The sequence below is a fragment of the Myotis yumanensis genome, unplaced genomic scaffold, assembly GCF_028538775.1.
Source record: "Myotis yumanensis isolate MYYU_CA2020_CCGP unplaced genomic scaffold, mMyoYum1.0.hap1 SCAF_18, whole genome shotgun sequence".
NCBI classification, from domain to species: Eukaryota; Metazoa; Chordata; class Mammalia; order Chiroptera; family Vespertilionidae; genus Myotis; species Myotis yumanensis.
This window is the reverse complement of record NW_027223769.1, coordinates 39,047,523-39,066,661: the sequence shown is the minus strand read 5'-3', so window position 1 is coordinate 39,066,661 and position 19,139 is coordinate 39,047,523. Positions and strand designations below refer to the sequence as shown.

General features: G+C 61.9%; 1 protein-coding gene across 2 annotated transcripts in view; it reads right to left on the bottom strand.

The window, feature by feature from the left end:
* Positions 1-10,733: 10,733 nt before the first annotated feature.
* Positions 10,734-19,139, bottom strand: part of N4BP1 (NEDD4 binding protein 1) — a 30,446-nt gene continuing 22,040 nt past the window's right edge. Inside the window, exons 4-7 of one of the 2 annotated variants that reach the window (XM_070399065.1) lie at positions 17,915-18,011; positions 16,383-16,490; positions 13,224-13,331; positions 10,734-11,383 (exon numbers count right to left, since the gene is read on the bottom strand). In XM_070399065.1, the coding sequence (XP_070255166.1) occupies positions 11,026-11,383; positions 13,224-13,331; positions 16,383-16,490; positions 17,915-18,011 (671 nt within the window). In that variant the 3' untranslated portion in view covers positions 10,734-11,025. Of the gene's footprint in view, positions 11,384-13,223; positions 13,332-16,382; positions 16,491-17,914; positions 18,012-19,139 lie in introns of those variants that run through there. The other variant, XR_011468933.1, reaches the window with a different exon arrangement.

The following is a 19,139-nucleotide window of genomic DNA, read 5'->3' as shown; positions in this document are numbered from 1 at the left end:
CGGTGGGGCCGCCAGGCTCTGGGAGCAGAGCTTCCTGCTCCCTCGGGGGCCTGGCTCCCGGTGCTCCTGGTGGCGAGTGTGGGAGTGGGTGGGGCTCTGTTTGTCCTTCAGACGAAGGCAGGAAGGGCTGCGCGTTTGCGGGACAGGAAGTGCCGGCTCTGCTGCTGTCCGAGCGGCAATGCTGTTCCTCTGCTTTGTTCCCGCGGCCCAGACCCCCGGCATTTCCCTTCTCACGTCCTTCCCGCGCAGCGTCTTCCTCTAGTTTAACATCTCGGGTCCCTGCCGCCAGCGTCTCCACAGATTCCCGAGGACCACGGGACAGGAGCCAGCTGGGTCACAGAACAGGTCGAGCCGACGCTCACCGAGGGCTGGCTGTGGGGCAGGCACAGGGCCCTGAGGCAGGAACTATCAGCGTCCCCACTTCACAGATGGGGAGACTGAGGCTCAGTGGGTGCAAATCACCCCTTCAAGATTGGGAGGCGGCTGTGAGCTGTTCTCCGCTCCCTGCTTGGGCTCCTGGCCTGACCGGCCCGCTCAGCAACACTGACAGCAACATGGAGAGCAAGTGGCTCAGCAGCCTGTCCTCCGCTCATGTCCCTGCCCCCACCCCACCCCACCCCACCCCACCGGCCAGCCGGCCCTGGAGAGCAGCCCCTGCTCTTTCAAGATTTAGCTCAAACAGCACCTCCTTTGTGAGGGTTCCCCAGGTAAGGCTCCTGCTGTTTCCTTGTGACCTCACTGAGCCAGGTCAGAAAGTCCTGCACAATTTTAGTCAACTTAGAGGGAGGGAGGGAGAGAGAGATTAGAGGAGGGGGGAGGAGAGGTAAATGGAGGGGCCATCAAACAGGGCTGCTCACGATGTCACCTTGTGGAAAGGTGTTGATGGAAACACCCAGCGTCACCGTCACCGTCACCATGATTCCGTCCACGCCAGGCGATAGGAACACGAAGCGGAGCAGGAGGGCTGGACCTCGGCGGTGAGGGCGCTGTGGACAGGGGTCCTGACCAGCTGACGCGGATCTATACACTGGCTCGTAGCTCTCATTTGTCCTTAGGTGGCAGGGGGAGAGGGGTGGGACCAACTTTACGACCTTCAGTCGGAGAGTGAGTGTGTGAGCTCTAGGGGTGGGTGCCTGGGGGCCTGTGAGCTCCCCTCTCGGGCTCTCGGGCCCCTGTGGTCTCCCTGGAACCGGAGCCCTGGGACCCCGAGCGGCCTCCATGCTCCAAGCAGGAGGCTTCTCAGCAAAGCCCTGCTCCTGGCTGTGGCCCGGGGGCCGAGGATGTGGGCAGGGCCGGGCAGCTGCTGGAGGCCTCGCAGGGCCCGGGCTGGGGAAGCCCTCCTGCCCCATCTGCGATGCCTGCCGTCTCTTAGCAACCGCGGTGGCACCCCCACGGCCAGGCTCCCGAGTGGGGCTGGGCCCCGTTCCAGAGCCTCTGGTCTTGGGAAGGGCCCCCTTCTCCGTGCCAATTGGGTGTCCCTGAGCCCAAGGTCAGCGGGGGTGGACCCTGCCCCTTTGGCAGGGCCCGGGCATGGCCAGCAGGGAGTGTGTGTGTGGGGCGGGGGGACAGTCGCTCCTCCCAGGCCTCGTTGCCGGGCGCCAGGGTGTGAGGCGTCAGGTCTGGGCCCCCCTGGCACCCTAATCCACCCAGCGTCCCGGCAGGTGCCAAGGCTCGGATGTCAGGGGGATGACCTCAGAGCTTTGGCTGTCGCTGGCAGGCGGCTGCCCAGACTTCAAGGCCCCCGGGGCGCACCTGTCACCCGGGCTGGACTGCCGCCCTCCTCCTGCCTCGGACCGTCCAGGAGGGAGCGGAGGGTTCTGGGAGAAACAGGCTTCCAGGGTGCGGCCTGGGATCCCAGGGTCCCTTCCATGCCCGGCTCCCTGAAGCCTGCACGGGGCTGTCCTGTGGGCCAGCCGGGGAAGGCAGGCCTGCTGGGGGGCAGGGGCGGGGGGCAGGGGGCGGGGGGATCAATGTGGGCGGCAGACTCCCTCCTGCCCCCGGGACCAACCACTGCAGCTCTCGGTGGGAGAGACCGACATGAGGCTGCTCTGCAGGCTGAGCTCCCTTCGGGGCCTGTACCCCTCCCTTCCTGCCCTGGGGGGAGACTGTGGGAGGAGCATTATTTACAGCAGAGAAGGACCGGGTCAGGAAGGTAATCTGTTCCCGGCTGGTGTGGCTCAGTGGTTGGGCGACGACCTATGAACCAGGGGGTCCTGGGTTCGATTCCCAGTCAGGGCACATGCCCTGGTTGGGGGCTCGATCCCCAGTGTGGGGCGTGCAGGAGGCAACTGAAATTCAAATGTCGGACACGCCTCTCGCTGGCTGTGTGACCTTGACCCACACTTCACCACCCCTGGGCTGTGGTGAGAGTCAGGAGGTGATATGAACTCTCGGGGAGCCTCGCCCACGGAGCGCCCTCCAGGCTGACGAGGGTGATTCCTGGGGCCACGCGGAGGCTTGCGGGGCGTCAGCCCTGGGCCCGGCCCTTCTGGACCCTCCTCCCGACTGCCTCCTGCTTCGTCCTGGGTCTTTCAGGTCCAATTTGCTCTCTAACTTCGGTTGCTAAGCAACAGTGCCGCTTCCCATACGGCCTGAGCCTTAGAAAACATGTACGGAAACTGGTGGAGCCCGGCCCGGGCCCGGGGGGCTGGCTCCCACCCTTTGTTCTGTAGCAGTGAGGGTTTCTGTTTTTGTTTTCTGTTTTTAATCAAATAAACAAGCTGGCCAGCACTCTCCGGTCTCACCAGATCTCTTGCCGCCGGAACCGTGTCTGACTTCCCGGGGGCCTGGAGCTGAGCCCGGTACCTGGAGGGGTGGGGCCCGGCCCGGTGGCCAGGATGCCGACGCCCCTGGAACCGCAGGTGCTGGGACAGGTGGCCCCCGGGCGGGAGCGCCGGGCATCGGGCGAGCAGAGCCCGTCCGGTGGGAGAGCACCTGCCGCCCGCCCTCCGCCGCGTGACCGGCCGCTGCCCTCACCGGCGCGTTCCTTTCCGCTCACGGGGACCAGTGTTGTTGGGGCGTCTTCGATGCCCCCCAGTAAAGGCACCCGGGGCCGCGCACTCATGACCTGTTGTGTGGTTCCCAGGAGGGAGTGGGAACGGTACGACTGTGCTTTTTCTTTTTCATATATTTTTATTGATTTCAGAGAGGAAGGGGGAGGGAGAGAGAAACATCAGTGATGAGAGAGAACCATGGATCCTGCACGCCCCCCACAGGAGATGGAGCCGCAACCCGGGCCTGTGCCCTGACCGGGAATCGAACCCTGACCTCCTGGTTCACAGGGCGACGCTCAACCACGGAGCCACGCCGGCGGGTGAGACTGTGCGGTTTTCCGCTTCACCAGCAGCCACAGTCACGGCGCACCTGCTGCCTGGCTGCGGGGCCCGGGCCCAGGTTTCCTCCCAGCGAACGGTGTTCGGGCCTCGCCAGGCGGGAACACAGTGTCGGGGTGAAGAGAGCTGCCCTCACTGTCTGTGATGACGAGGGGTGCGCCATTGTGTTCCAGGCATGGAACCCCGCGTCTGTTCCCGTGACCTCACTTCCCCCTCACGCACCCCCGTCGGCAGGGGCCCCCCGATTTAGTCCGGTCCTTGGCTCCTTCACGTTTGCCGGTGGCGATGCCTCCTCTGTCCACCAGACCCCCGTCGTCCCCAGGCCCGGGCCGGACCCCGGCCGCCAGGACGCTGTGCAGCGGGATGCTGAGCCCGGGAGCCCGAGCCACGGTGCCTGCGACATCCGCGAGGTTGGTAACTGAGGGCGCCTCTCCGGCCTCCTCTGGGGTTTGTAGGGTCCCCTGCACCGGCCGAGGGCTGTCAGCATCGCCCACACAGCCGCGCGGGGTCACCTGTCCGCCGCCCGCCGCCCTGCTGGCTCCTCTGTGCCACCGGCTGGAGGGAACGGCAGGTCCGGGCCCCTGGTGGCCAGGGAACACCTTTCAGACTGAAACGCGTGGTCCCGCAGGACTGGGCCGGGCGTGCGCACAGCCACACACGCACAACGGCCAAAGGCGGCAGGTGGGCGGGCAAACACCATGTGGTTCCTCCACACAACGGATTCTTATTCAGCACGAAAAGTGAGGTGCGGGCTCCATCCCCAGTGGGGGGCGTGCAGGAGGCGGCCGGTCCATGATTCTCTCATCCTCTCATCCATATTTCTCCCTCTTCCTTCCTCTCTCTCAGGGCAATAGACACACACACACACACACATTAAGGAAGGGCTGATCCATGCTGCAAAGTGAATAAACCCTGGAAACATCATGTGAAGTGAAAGTGAGAAGGCTGACCCCTATTTTTGTAAAAACTACTGTTTGAAATTCTCTGCTGTTAGATGATCCCTTATTCTGTGAGTCAACTGCTATTTTCAGACAGCCCCTTACTCTGTAAATGAACTTTGCTTCCTAGCTGCTTGAATAATTGGGAAGATAAACTTGGCTGTCTGACCTTGTAGGCTAGTCGCCTGACGTAAGGTCCGGAAAAACCCTGATTTGGGAGACAAAGGGGGTGGAAAGATACAAACAGGGAAAGCTTCCTCCATGTTTTTGCCCAGAAATTTGGGAGGCGTCTCCCTCCGGGCCCGCCGGCGAATACACGGTGTAACTCCATTTCTCCGGGCGTTGCTTGGTCTTTCTCGGTCTTCTGTAAGCATCATTTCTTCCTTCTGTAAGCATCATTTCTTCCTTCTGTAAGCATCATTTCTTCTGTAACAAAAGAGGCAGAAAAAAGAAAGGCAGACGACTGGTGCCCAGGGGCTGGGGGGCGGGACAGCTCGGAATGGATGGGCTTTCCCGTCAGCGTGATGAGAAGGTCTAGAACAGCGGTTCTCAACCTGTGGGCCGCGACCCCTTTGGGAGTCGAACGACCCTTTCACAGGGGTCGCCTAAGACCATCGGAAAACACATACATAATTACATATTGTTTTTGTGATGAATCACTATGCTTTAATTATGTTCAATTTGTAAGAATGAAAATACATCCTGCACATCAGATATTTACATGACGATTCATCACAGTAGCAAAATTACAGTTATGAAGCAGCAACGAAAATAATGTTATGGTTGGGGGTCACCACAACATGAGGAGCTGTATGAAAGGGTCGCGGCGTTAGGAAGGTTGAGAACCACTGGTCTAGACCTTAGCTGATGACTGCATGACGTTGTGAGTGTACTAAATGTCACTGACAGAGACACTGATGTCATGTGTCCACCCCCTCCCATCCCCTCCCATCCCTGTCCATCCCCGTCCATCTGGTCCATCCCCGTCCACTCCTGTCCCATCCCTGTCCACCCCTGTCCATCCCCATCCACCCCCTCCATCCCTGTCCATCCTGTCCCATCCCTGTCCATCCCCTCCACCCCCTCCCATCCCCTCCATCCCTGTCCATCCTGTCCCATCCCTGTCCATCCCCTCCACCCCCTCCACCCCCTCCCATCCCCTCCCATCCCTGTCCATCCCGTCCATCCCGTCCACCCCCGTCTGAGACTCTGCTCTTGGGCCCCAGCTCACACTCTCTTGGCCTCACCTGGTTCCTGGCTGCAGCCCCTCGTTCCTGGAGGCCCCAGTGGTCACCCCTCCTTATCACAGTCTCACCTCCTGGGGCCACGCCAGCCCTGGAGTGACGGACCCAGCGGGCACCCAAGCAGCTCCGCACTCAGAGGCGCTGCCCGGGCCTGGGCTCGGGGTTCTGGCCTCTGGGGGTGAACGCCTGCATCCTCGGAGGTGGTGGTGCTGGTGACACGGAGCCCGCGTGTGAGTGTTTCCCACAGGCCGGCACGTAGTAGGTGCTCAATAAATTCAAGCATCCCCAGCTGCAGGGGCTGGTGTGTGAGGAGGAGGAGGGAGCTGCTGCCTGGGAGACTTCCTGGACGAGGGGCCTGGGGGACGATCCCCCCCACCTCCCACCTCCCACCTCCCACAGTGCTCTTCTCTCGTGGGTCTCACCAGCCGCCGGGCCAGGGGCAGGTGGACTGACTTGTGTCTCACGTGCTGAATGCGACACCCAGCGAGGGACGGCCCAGCCGAGGGATCCCCAAGGAGCTGAGACAGACCGGGTGACCTTGACCTCAGAGGGGACAGGTGGGGTGACCTTGACCTGAGAGGGGACAGGTGTATGGTGGGAGAGTGGGTTCCTCCCTCGACCCCTGTGGCCCCGCCCTGCTCTGCGGGATGCAACGCCACATCCAAGGCACAGGCCACCAGGAGCGCCCCGGGGCCCCACCCTCAGAACAGGGGTGAGCACGGGTACCCCTCCCCCATCTCCGAGGGGCTGTCCAGGGCACAGGGACCTGCTGGCCTCGGGGACACCAGTTTGGGCAAAGCAGCGTCCGCAGCTCCCGGCCAGCGGGTGGCCCTCTCCTTCCTGCGGCCTTTTTTGGTGGCTGAAACCTTAGACTGATCCCAGAGCCAGACAGGCCGGCAGACAAGCACATTCTTCTCAGGGGAGACACCCCCCCCACCCCCCCTCTTCTCCTCCCTCCCCTCCTCCTCTTCTTCCTCCTCCAGGGCCTGCCCAGGCCTGACCCCAGGCTGGGTTGCAGGCTGTGGGGCCTGCACGGGGCTGCTCCCTGGGGACTTGGGGTTGGAAGGAGCCCCGAGGCCGGGGCTGGGCTGGGAGTCCTGCGGGAGGAGCTGACTCCAGGGCCCCTGGGCATCCGGCTCCAGCGCTGGCTGTGGGCCCTTCTGCCCCATTTCTGGGCAAACCCCAGCTTGTCCTGACTCAGTTTCCCAGTGACTGCCCCAGATCCTGGAGGTAGAGGATTGAAACCTGAGCCCCCAGGCTCAGGCTCAGGCTCAGGCTCAGGGCGGGGAGCGCCCAGGTGAAGGGAAGCCTGGTTTGAGGCTGTGGGGCTCTGACGCTGTCTGACGGGGGGTGGGGGGATGGAGGGGGGTGTCTGCATTGCCCTCGGGGTCTTTCCGACAGGAGGTGCCCCCCCCCATTTCTCCTGCCCGGGCAGGGCAGTGGTGCAGAGTGGACCCCACTCCTGGCTGAGGGAGGTGGAGGGCAGGGAACTTAGAATCCTGGGGCGCCTGCCCTGGCTGGTGTTGCTCAGTGGGTAGAGCATCAGCCTGTGAACTGAGGGGTCCCGGGTTCGATTCCGGTCAGGGCACATGCCTGGGTTGCAGGCTCAATCCCAGTGTGGGGCGGGCAGGAGGCAGCCGATCCATGATTCTCTCTCCTCATGGATGTTCCTCTCTCTCCCTCTCCCTTCCTCTCTGAAATCAATAAAAATACATTAAAACAATAAAAAAAAGGAGTCCGGGTCCTGGCTTCAGTGGAGCAGACGTTTATTGGGCACCTAAGTGCAAGGCACTGCGCCAGGTGCCGGGACACAGAGCGACACAGACGTCCCTGCCCCGCGAGGAGCTCACAGTCTAGAGGGAGTGAGGCGCGAACAGTTGGCGGCAGTGACATCAGCTGGCGCTGCAGGTGCGGAGGCGGGAGGGGCGGCGGGTCCCGGGACGCGGGCTGCTTCACGACAGCGTTGGGCGGGGTACAGCGTGGGCTCCGGCCCCGAGGGGGGCCATCGGGAGAAGGGGCGCTTCTGGCGGAGGGGAGGTGCCCACCGAGACAGAGGAAGGCGCGGCTGAGCGGGCATGGGCGGACACGGGGTCCGGGGGACACCAGGCAGGCGCGCGGGGGGCTGAGCTGGGTGCTGGCCTGCGCCTCTGAGCGCCCTGGGCAGGAAGAGGGCGCCTCTGGAAGCCAACCAGGACGGGGCCGCGGGGGCACGGCTGGTGGTCACATGGCAAGGAAGGGGCAGAGTGGACGGGGGCTGGGGGACCTGGGGGTTGTCGGAGGCCGTCCCCGGGCTCAGGTAGAGCTCGAAAGGCCCCCCTGAAGGGCACATGGGGGGGCGGGGGCGCAGAATTAGGGAGGAGCGGGGAGTCCTAAGGTAACATTGGCGAGTTTCTCAAAATGTGGTCCGAGGGCCACCTGCCCGGGCATCGTCCGGGAGGGGCTGAAGGGGCCGCGCTCCTGGGAGCCCAGCCCTGGGGACGGTGCCCAGGCACCCGCACCGCCAGCGAGAGCCCCCTCCCGACCGAGCCCCACCGCTGCCCCCAAGTCTGAGAACCACCTGTCGGGAAGGAGGGTGGTGAGGCCGGGCCTCAGGTAAGAGAAGGGGAGCCATGAGGAGGGTCAGGAGGGGCCCTCGCTCACAGGGAGAAGGTCAGCGGGTGGACGGCCACGGTCACTGAGGCTTGAGAAAGGGCCGCCCTGCAGGGAGCCGGTGCCCACACCAGTCTCACCTGGTGGGCGGGGCCAGAGGTGCAGCCGGGAGGGGAGGGGAGGGGAGGAACGGGAGGTGCGGGGAGAATGAAGATGATCCTTCAAGGGAATCAGGCTGTTACTTTCATCGAAAGGAGCTGACATGTGCAGGGTCACGAGGAGGTAGATGCTGACCAACAAGAGGAGGAGCGAGGGAGCGAGGCAGGGAGGACGGGGCGGTGCGGGGGGAAGGGCTGCCCGAGGTGTGTGTGTAGGAGGGATGGGGGAGGCTGGACCTAGGGGAGTGGCAGGGCGGGTGGGGAGGGGGGCGGCGGGGGGCGGGGATGCTCAGAGCATCCCAGAGAGCAGCGCCCTCCAGGTGCAGATCCCATCCACAGGCCACAAGCCTGAGCCAGATGGAGGCCCTCCCTCCTCCCCTCCCTCCTCCCCTCCCTCCTCCCCTCCCTCCTCCCCGGGGCTGCACCTGCGAGTCCCCACCACACAGCAGAGGGCGCTGACCGGCCACCGCCACCCGGGATGGCTGGTGCCTTCTCCCTGCTCCTCAGCCTCAAGGGTCTCAAACACAGGCCGTGAGGTCAGACCAGCGCCCTCTCCGGGAGAGAGCCTGGGGCCTGGGGCAGAGCCCGCGGGGAGTCAGCACCACCCACACCCTCCGAGCAGCGGACAGCCTTCTGGGGAGGCGGGGGTGGGGGGGGGTGGGGGGGGTGGCGTCCTGCACTCCCACCGACTCCTGGGAAGGAAGGCTGTGGACGGCAGGACGCAGAGCCGCTGGGCACGAAAGCTGCCCCCGAGGCGGGCAGGCCACCGAGAAACATTCCCGTCAACCCCGGGCCGAGATCGAGGGGAAGCTCGGACAGGTGGGGACTGTCTGTAATGGTTTGAAAACTGAGGTTTCAAATACGAAAACGAACGAAACCTGATGGATTTCGGAAAGACTGGGAATCGTGTTTCCTGCTGTGAAGTACCAAGACACGTCACGAGGAGTGCCTTTCTGTGCTCCTCCACAGCCTTGCGTTTTCCCTTCCCGCACTGAGAAAGGGGTAGGCAGAGCCCGCAGACCAAACATCACCCACAGGTCAAAGGTCAGGCCGCTGCAGGAGCCCAGCCAGCTCCGCCTGGCAGCAGGGAGGCCCCGCCCCTTCCAGGTGCGCCTGGGTCCTTCTGGGAAACAGAAGAGAAATCTGGGATTGGCAAGGCCGCCGGGCCAAGCCTGGACCTCGAAGGTCAGGGTCACGGCCAGACAGTCTAGACCAGTGATGGTGAACCTTCTGAGCTCGGCGTGTCGGCATTTTGAAAAACCCTCACTTAACTCTGGTGCCGTGTCACATAGAGAAATTTTTTGATCTTTGCAACCATAGTAAAACAAAGACTTATATTTTTGATATTTATTTTATATATTTAAATGCCATTTAACAAAGAAAAATCAACCAAAAAAATGAGTTCGCGTGTCACCTCTGACACGCGTGTCACAGGTTCGCCATCACTGGTCTAGACCTCACACACCTGCTGCTCGAAGTCACTGCCTGGCCCACCTCCAGGGACTCACTCGGGCACCTGCCCCACAGCAACAGCTGACAACAGTCCCCACAGCAGGCACCTCGAAGGCATCCAAGAGAAAAGGTGATGGAAGAAGCGTAGCCACCCGGAGGGAGCGGGCGTCCCGGGGCCACCCCGCCTGCCCGTGGCTGGCAGAGCCCCTCACCAGGAAGGGCAAACCATCTTGGGGGGGAGGGGGCCTCCGGGGGCGGGAGAGGGAGATCCGCAGGGACACAGGGACCTGACCGCGGCGCCCGGGGAGGGCGGGTGTAGAAGACAAAGCCCTTTGAAGGTGGGTTCAGAGAACAGCAAGACGCTGGGAGGGAACCGCCGGGAAGGATGTCACCGACAGGGAACTGGGCAGCTGACCACACGATGCGAAGCTATCGATTCCGAGAAAGGCGGGCGGGAAGGGCCGCTGAGGACAGAGAGACAACAGCGAACGTGAAGGCAGGGCCTCGCCCCGAGGAAGCGGCTGGTGCTAGGACTGGCTGGGTCGTCTGGAAAGCAGATGCCTGTGGGTTTTTGGCAAAGCTGCACAGCGTTCGCAGGGGGCGGGTCCCACGGCTGAGGACACAAAACCACCACAGCGAGGGCTGTGCCAGTCCTCGCGCCCACCGTCCTCCTCGGGGGCTGGACGTGACGTGGAGTCAGGTCAGGACAGCTAGGCCTGTGCGGGCGGGAGCTGAGCCCTGGACGGGGAGGCGGCCCCACCCACCGGCCTGCACAGCGGGCGCCGGGGCGTGGCCAGGGCGGGCACAGAGCCCGGGGCGGAGGCTCGCAGTGCCAGGTCCCCCACCACGGCAGGCACGAGGTGCCCTCTAGTGGCGCCCGGCCTCTCTAACCAAGGATTCCGGCGGGGGAATCCCGGGGAGGCAGGGGCGCGGGGAGGGCACACTCTCCAGGTTGGCGGGCGTGACGGTCACCTCAAGAAAATATACTTTAAGGATCTTGCTTCCCTAAGGAAGCAGCTCTTTTTTTGTTTTGTTTTGTTTTATTTAGAAAGGCTAATCATATTCATTTGTCAATATTTTCAGCTTTAAGGAAAATAGTTTAAAAAACATAAAAATGTCATTCCACTCGAGTCACTGGTATGGAACAGTCTGAGCAGGCAGGGAATGCAGACTCTCCTCCGATAGCAGCATCGTTTATGTAGAAAAGAGCTGGCTTGAAAACCCAGGGTCTATGCACAAATCGGGGTCCGTTCCTCGCCTGCGCGCGCAGCGGCTCCCCGGCCGCCTCTTCACAGTGTGCGCCCGGCCGCGCTCAGTCCAGCACCATGGCCGACAGTGCGTTCAGGTCCTTCATGTAGGGGTGGGCCGCCAGGATCTGGTCGATCTTCAGCCGCTGCTCCGAGTCGGGAAAGATCTTCAGCAGGGCCTCCCTCAGCTCGCTGGTCTCGGCCGAGGACCGCTGGGCGGGCAGGGGCACGCTGGGCGGGAGGCCGGGCAGGCCGGGCCCCAGCGGGAAGCGGGGCTGCTGGGGCAGCCAGTGGCCGGGCGGGGGGCCCTGGACCCGGGCGGGGGGCTGGTGGCCGGTGCCGGCGGCCTGGGTGCCGGGGCCCCGGAAGCTGGGGTCGAACATGCCCACGGCCGGCAGGGCGGGGAGCAGGGGCTGCAGGTCCCTGTGAACGAAGTGAGGCCTGGTGAGCGGGGTGAGGAGATGAACAGGAGACCCGTGGAAATGACCTGCTGCCGACCCCGAGCCCAGTGCCACCCCCTGGCGGCTGACGGTGGGACTGCGGGCCGGGCGGGGATGTCCCGATGCCACCTCCAGACTTAGTGGGGACAGGATGACTCCAGCCCGGCCAGTGTAGCTCAGTGGCTCGATCCCCAGCGTGGGGCGAGCAGGAGGCAGCCGATCCATGCTTCTCTCTCACCACTGATGTGCCTATCTCTGTCCTTCCCTCCCTTCCTCTCTGAATTCAGTAACAAAATGTGTGTGTGTGTTTTTTTAAAAAAGAGCCACTCCACCTGCAGGTCTGCTCTGCGAGGACTGACCCCGCCCCTCGGTCTGGCTCGGCACCATCTGGGGGCGTCCAGCAGGCCTGAGGACGGAGGGTGAGACTCTGATTCTGTGTGGGGGGCCCCGGCTGACAGGCCTCAGAAAAGGGACCCCCGGGAGTGGGCGGGCAGCCCTCACCGACCCATGTGCGCCCCCCTCTCCCCGACGTCTGGGTGAGGCACTGGCACCCACAACTGTGTGCACAGAGGTGAGTGTTTAACTTCCTTATCAACCGGCTGAGCCTGCTGCGGTTGGCGCCGGCTGTGGGAGGAGCCGAACATTCCTCAGGCAGCTGGACCGCGGACCGTGAGGCCAGCGAGGAGCCAGGCGCTTGTTGGGACGCCGGGGAGGAAGTGAGAGGTACGAGAGGTGTGGTGTGGAGCAGGTGGGTGCGGGCGGGGAAGCAGGGCCTGTGGGTGCTCATGAACACCAAGGGCTCAAAAGAGAGGATGCCCAAGACCAGGGAGGGGACCACCTGGCCCTGCAGGAGACCCCGCTGCGCGAGTCACCCCCCCAGCCAAGCCGGGAACCCCAGGGTCTCCTTGCAAATGGAAACGAACCCCTGAACGCCTTCCTGCTGGAAACACACACAAGTGCAGCCTGTTTTAGTTTTAAAGAGAAAAGGTCCGTTGCTGGGTCAGTGGTTCTCAACCTTCTGGCCCTTTAAATACAGTTCCTCATGTTGTGGCCCAACCATAAAATTATTTTCATTGCTACTTCATCACTGTAATGTTGCTACTGTTATGAATCGTCATGTAAATATCTGATCTGCAGGATGGTCTTAGGTGACCCCTGTGAAAGGGTCGTTCGACTGCCCAAGGGGTCGCGACCCACAGGTTGAGAACCGCTGGGTTAGAGGCTCTGCGTCAGGCACACAGAATACTGTGGTTAACGACGGAAAAAACAAAAGCCGACCTGAACGCAACTCGCTAGTGTGTGGCGCCCGCAGTGCCTGCTCTGTCCTTTCAGACCCCCAGGAAGCGCCTGGCTCCCCGCTCTCCACGAGGAGCTGGTGTGGCTCAGTGGGCAGAGACCAGTCCGAGGACTGAAGGGTCCTGGGTTCAATTCTGGTCAAGGGCTTGGACCTGGGCTGCAGGCTTGATCCCCGGTCCCCAGCTGGGGCTCGTGTGGGGGGCAACCAATCGATGTGTCTCTCTCACACAGATGTTTCTCTCTCTGTCTCTCCCCCTCCCTTCCACTCTCTCTAAAAATTAATGGAAAAATACCTTCAGGTGGGGACTAACCAAAAACCCCCAAAACCAAAAGGACCACAAATGAAGGTTTTCTCTTTCGGGGGCACTGGCTTGATTAGTTTCCACACAGACAAGATCCGCACTCAATCTAAGACCATTGAAATGAAATCAGGAGCCCTGTTTAGCTTCCCGGGACATGCTTGCTCTAAACCTGCACAAAGCCCGGAAAGACACGGGTAAGCACGCAGCCATCTGGAGAGGAAATACCTAAGGAAGACTTCCTTCCGAAGAAACTCTTCTAATCGGGGTCCACTCCTTCCTAGAGGGTCGTCGGGAACCATGAATATGTCCCCCACGAAGGTGTACTGGAGCAGCCTGCAAGAGAGGGCGAGGGGGCGTGGAGGGCGTGGAGCGCGCCGGGGCCGCCGCAAAGGCCCCCAAAGTCCTAGCGCCAAAGTCCTAGGCCAAAGTCCTAGCGCCGAGCAAGGCCCGAAGGCCGAGGCACCCCGCCCCACACGTTAGCGTCTCCCCCAGATCCCAGTGGAGCTGAGCCAGCAGCTCTCAGCAGCTCTCCCTTCTTGCCGAGACCTCGGTGTCTGTCTGAGCCCAGGGGCAGCTGCGCCCAGCGTGGCTCACTGTCAACATCCCTCCCAAGGCCAGACCCCAGACTCTAGGCGGGTGCCCGACGAAGGTTTACATTCGAATGGATGTGGGAGACCCCGAGGTGTCCGCAATCAAACCACAGCCCAGAGTGGAGACAGGAGCCGCGGGCGAGGGCTGCGGGGGCTCACGTGTTCCTGGATGCGCTCGGGCTGCTCACCTGCAGGGCTTCCCGGGCTGCCTCCCACGGCCAAGGAGCAGGAAACAGCTCTTCCTATGTGCACCTGCCCGGTGGCCCCGCCCTGCCCTCACCCAGTGCGCACTCTCCCCCAAACATGACCCACAGAAGCGCCTGGGAGCCCAGGGCTGCGCGCTCTTCTCCCTCTGGCCCTGCGGCTGGCGGCTCAGACTCCTCGCCCAGGACCCGGCCCTCTCTGGGGGGCTTATGGCCTAATAAACCCTTTCTTCCCGAGATTTCAGCTGTGAAAGCTGTTGTCCACTGGCAAACCACCGAAGACACCTTTAAAAAAGGAAGCCGTGAGCCCTGGCTGGTGTGGCTCAGTGGATAGAGCGTCGGCCTGGGGACTGAAGGGGCCCGGGTTCGATTCTGGTCAAGGGCACACACCTGGGTTTCGGGCACGATCCCCAGTAGGGGGCGTGCAGGAGGCGGCTGATCAATGATTCTCTCTCATCGTCGATGCTTCTAGCTCCCTCTCCCTCTCCCTCCCTCTCTGAAATCAATACAAATATATTTTTTTTAAAAAAAGAAAGGCATGGTACTTGAAGAAGTGAAAGCAGAGGTTAGTTGTGTTTAATTTATCAACTTTTGAGAAAACAAAAGTGCCAGTTGTTGGACCGGGTCCAGGCCCTGTTTTGCATTTTTGGCGTTGGACCCGGGTGGGCTCTGAGAGCGATCGGCCGGCGTGCACACGTCTCGGTGCCTTCAGGCTGCGTGTGGACACGGACAGTGTCCGGGAAACGCCGATGCGGGCCCAGGGCCAGCGTCCAGCAGGGACTAGCCCCCGGAGATCAGTGGCTCGTGAACTGTGCCCAGAGGTCAAAGAACCAGCTCCCAGTTCGGCTATCAACAGCTTTTTAACAACACACGGGCCACAGGCATGGAATCACTCGCTCTCACCTGGGCCTCGGCAGCGACATGCCATTTTCCTATGACCCCTAATGGCTCAGCAACGGACACACGTCCGCCGTGGGAGCTGGGCGCCCACCGAGGCGCCACCTAATGGGGCAGCGTGGGCAGCTGTGTGGGTACCAGTCCGCTCCTTTAGGTAACTGGTCAAGTAGCTGTCGGATGGTGCTCTGTCCTGGGTGTCTGCGTGTGTGTGTGTTCGGGGACCCCCAACCTGGTAGGACTGGACCCTGAACCTGGGATCTGAGCCACCTCCAGGTAGACAGCATCAAAACTGAGTTGAATTCTGCCCGGCCGGCGTGGCTCAGTGGTTGAGGATTGACCTATGACCCAGGAGGTCACGATTTGATTCCCAGTCTGAGCAAATGCCCAGCTTGTGGGCTCAATCCCCAGCGTGGGGCGCGCAGGAGGCAGCCGAGCAATGATTCTCTCTCATCATTGATGTTTCTAGCTCTTGTCCTCTCCCTTCCTCTCTGAAGTCAATAAAAATCCTATATGATAAAAGGCTAATATGCAAATAGACGGAACAGCAGAACAACTGAACAACTGACGGGTGCTGACCACCAGGGGGCGAGTGCAGACCATGGCGGGTGGGCGTTGGCCGCAGTGGGGTGGTGGAGCAGGTGAGCAGGGGCACTAGACCAAAGCAGGGCGCAGGTCGCTGTCATCGAGGCAAGCCTCTGGTGGTTACTGAAAATTCTTTGCTCCTGCAAGCTGCAGTCCCACCTGGTGCCCGCACCTGCAGCCAGCGCCAGAGCCACCGCTTGCACCCGCTGCCAGTGCTCAGTGCCAGTCTCTATCGCTCGGCGCCGTCAGTGGGTGCGCACGGAGGCTTCCAGCCCTGATTGCCCCTGTGGGCTTCTCTACCTCCCCCTGCTCCTGAGGGGCGATCAGGGCAGCAGCCTGCGTGCACCTGCTGCTGGCACCGACCCTGCTCGCACCCGCTGCTGGCGCCGGCCCCAATCGCTCTGCACCATCAGCGGGTGCAAGCTCAGCCGGCGCTGTCAGTGCGTGCGAACGGCAGCAGGAGTGGGGCTGCCGGCAGACAGAGGACCTCGGGCTGGGGGGAGGGGTAGGGGAGAGCCAGATGAGGGCACAGAGGATGGGGCTGAGACCAGCCCCTGTGCCCACTGCAGCCCATAGTTCCTTTCAAGGTGCACGAATTCATGCACTGGGCCCCTAGTATATTTGTAAAGAAAGAAAGAATTGAGTTGAATTCCTAGACACCATGATGGTGGCTGAGAATTGTTTGTTGACGTGGGGGAACCCCACCCCTCTCCCCTGCATTGGAATTGGATTCGGGAACCCAATTTACCAGCAACGTTTATGTTTCATGGCTAACGTGTGAGGCCGGTGACCTGCAGAAGCCCCCTGGGCATCGGGGCGAGGCCAGGAGGAGGCACTCCTGCCGTGTCCCACAGCTAACAGTAGCGGCGCCCAGATGTGCCCTTGCCCAGCAGGGAGCTCCGGCCTGAGAGGTGCCTGTGGGCACCCAGTCCCCCTTCACCGGGGGCCCCTTACCTGGAGGGGCCCCACCCTACGTCTGGGCACACAGTCCTAGGACTTGGCTCCCTGTCTTGCTCTCTGCACAGCAAGGTGAGCACAAAACAAACAGCAAACAGAATTGAAGGACGAACCACAGCACATGTGGCCGAGGAAGGACAAGGGAGGGACGTTACCTTTTTGTAATAATTTCTCTCCAGGACACCGACTCGGTCACAAATTCTCTGAAGTTGTCATTCGTTACGATGATGCCACCAGTTTTGTCCGCTAAGTGTAGCAGAAACCTGTGGTAACAGGACAGAGGGTAAGAGGGCAGGCGGCCCCCGGCCCCCAGGGCTGTGCAGTCAGACACAGGGCTTCCTCCCTCTTCATAGGAAACCCCAGGACGCGGCTGAGGCCGGGGAGAAGAGGCCTCGCCCCTGCCAGCTGAGGACCCAAGAGACGCTGAGCACCTCTGAGGTTCCTAGTAGATTGGAAAGGGGCCTGGTTCTCACACAACCTGACTCTCTTTTTGAAAACGGTCTCAGCCACATTCACACCCACATTCACACCCACATTCACACGTGCTGTAGAGAACCGCCCGGTCAGCAGGGGCGGCAGGGAGCAGAGGGGGTGAGCGGGGGCGGCAGGGAGCCGAGGCGGGGTGCCCAGGCCGGGCTGAGCCACCCGCGGATCCCTGCGGTTCTCGGCCGTGCACCGGGAGCTCTGGTGCCAAGACCAGCGGTTGGCACAGGCAGCCTTGCCATCATGTCCCCACAGGGTCACGTTCTGCTCTGACTTAAGGAGCGATGCTCAACCCTGGCCTGTGGCCAGTTGGCTGGACGCTGTCCTGGGCACCGAAAGGGTTGCTGGTTCGATTCCCAGTCGGGGGACAGGCCGGGGTTGCGGGCTGGATCCCCAGTGGGGGGCGTGCAGGAGGCAGCCGGTCCATGACTCTCTCATCATTGATGTTTCCCTCTCTCTCTCCCTCTCTCTCCCTCTCTCTGTACAAAGCCAATTTTAACCAGTTAACTGCCACGTTATTTTGAATTTAATTTAAAAAGGTCCGCCACTTGCATCTATAGACGCTTAGGACATACAAATGGTAAAAAAAAAAAAAAAAAAAAAAAAAGCCGCGATGTTCAGAACTGCCATGCGGCCTCGCCCATGTAGAGACTCACTCAACCCCCAGCTGTGGAGAGACAGGCGACGGGGGAAGCGGGGGCGCTGGGCGCTGGGCAGGCTGTTCCGTTGCTGGAGACGCTCAGGTCCCGCTCTTACAGGAGGTGGGGAGGATGGTGGGTTACCCCCAGGCAGGTAACCACACAGACACCGGCTCCGGCATCTCGGTGCAGGTCACGGCCCCAACAGCCAGGAGACAGCGCGAGACAAGAACACGCGCTTTCAGCAGCACCAGCACCAGCACCAGCACCCCATTCAACGCGGCTATCCTCCCAGATCCACTGGCTTTTGTTTAAAAAGACCTGGGTGCCATGCTGCTTCCCCGCGGGCACGCTGGGGAGGTAGCCAACTGGGAGGCAGCCAATCGGGAGGCAGCCAATGGATGTGTCTCTCTTGCATCCATATTTCTCCCTCTCCCCTCCTCCCTCTCAAAATCAATGGAAAAACTGTAACAACAACAAAGAATGAGGGCCCAGGGCAGAGAAGTGTCCCTGGGAGCAGGCCCGCCCTCCCCCAGGCGCCCCCAGCAAGCAGGGCGCCTCCCTACCTGTCGTCGTGGGAAGCGATCCGCTCCCCGAAGACCATGCGGGCGGGGGTCAGGGACAGGATGCCCAGCTCCTGCAGCTGCGTCAGGAAGTGCTGCTCTGTTCGGAGGGAGGGGGCACAGTCAGCAGGGCCCCCCCACGTTTCCATGGTGACCGTACCCCAAAGCCAGCGCCCGCAGAGCCCTGGGAAACCTTGTTCTCTGCTGACTCAGGGACACTCGGTTGTGCTGACTCATGGGAAGAAAACAAACAGCCAGCGAGGCACAGACTATGCAAATGCCACGTGGAGCCCGACTTTAGCAACTTTTGAGCATAAAGAAGTTCAGCTCGTTTGCTTCTTAAACGAACAAGAGAAAACCACAAACACACAGGTCCCCACCACCAAGGACTCTGCGGCCGAGTTCCCCGCAGCAGAGCACAGAGTGAGGGCCACAGCCCCCCGGGGAGAGGGGAGGGGGACCCCGGAGCGCCTGCTCCCGGCTCCCTCTGGGGCACCCGACTCAGCCTCGACTCAGCCTCTGGCCGTCGGTGCGAATGCGCACGAACTGTCAGGGGTGTGGTGACTCAGGAGGACGGAGAGCCGCCCACACTGTAGAAAACCGGTGACCGGGAAGAAGAGGCCCAGAGCTCCGGCCTGGGGTCCCCACACCCGCTGGAACGCCGGCACGCGCGCTGCTGTCCCGGAACACACCGTGCACAGCCGTCAAGACTCTTCCAGGGCCACGGCCATGCACCAGGAGGTCACGGTCCATTCCCGGTCAGGGCACAGGCTCAGGGTGTGGGCCGATCCCCAGAGTGGGGCGTGCGGGAGGCAGCCGATCAATGATGCTCTCTCATCATTGATGTTTCTATCTCTCTCCTTCTCTCTGAAATCAATAAAAATATATTTTTAAAAAAGAGAGGCTGGAAATGAAAAGAAAAGAAGACCCTCCAGGGACCCAGCGCAAAAATAGCTGTAAAACGAGGGGCTCCGCTGTTCCCCAGACCCTGCTCTCGGGACAAACGGCCCCGAGTGGGGGAGCTGGGACTTACTGACCTCCTGCCTGATGTCTGGGCACCTCGCCCCCCACCAACCCCCCCCCCCCCCCCCCGTCTGTTTCTAGGTGCTCAGGGGTCCGCGGGAAGCTGCCCGAGTCAGCCCTTCCCGGCTCCTCCGACGGCCTTCAGTTTCTCTGGGATATTTCACGATTATAAGTTCAAGCCTGGGTGCGGGGCCTGCAGGGCATG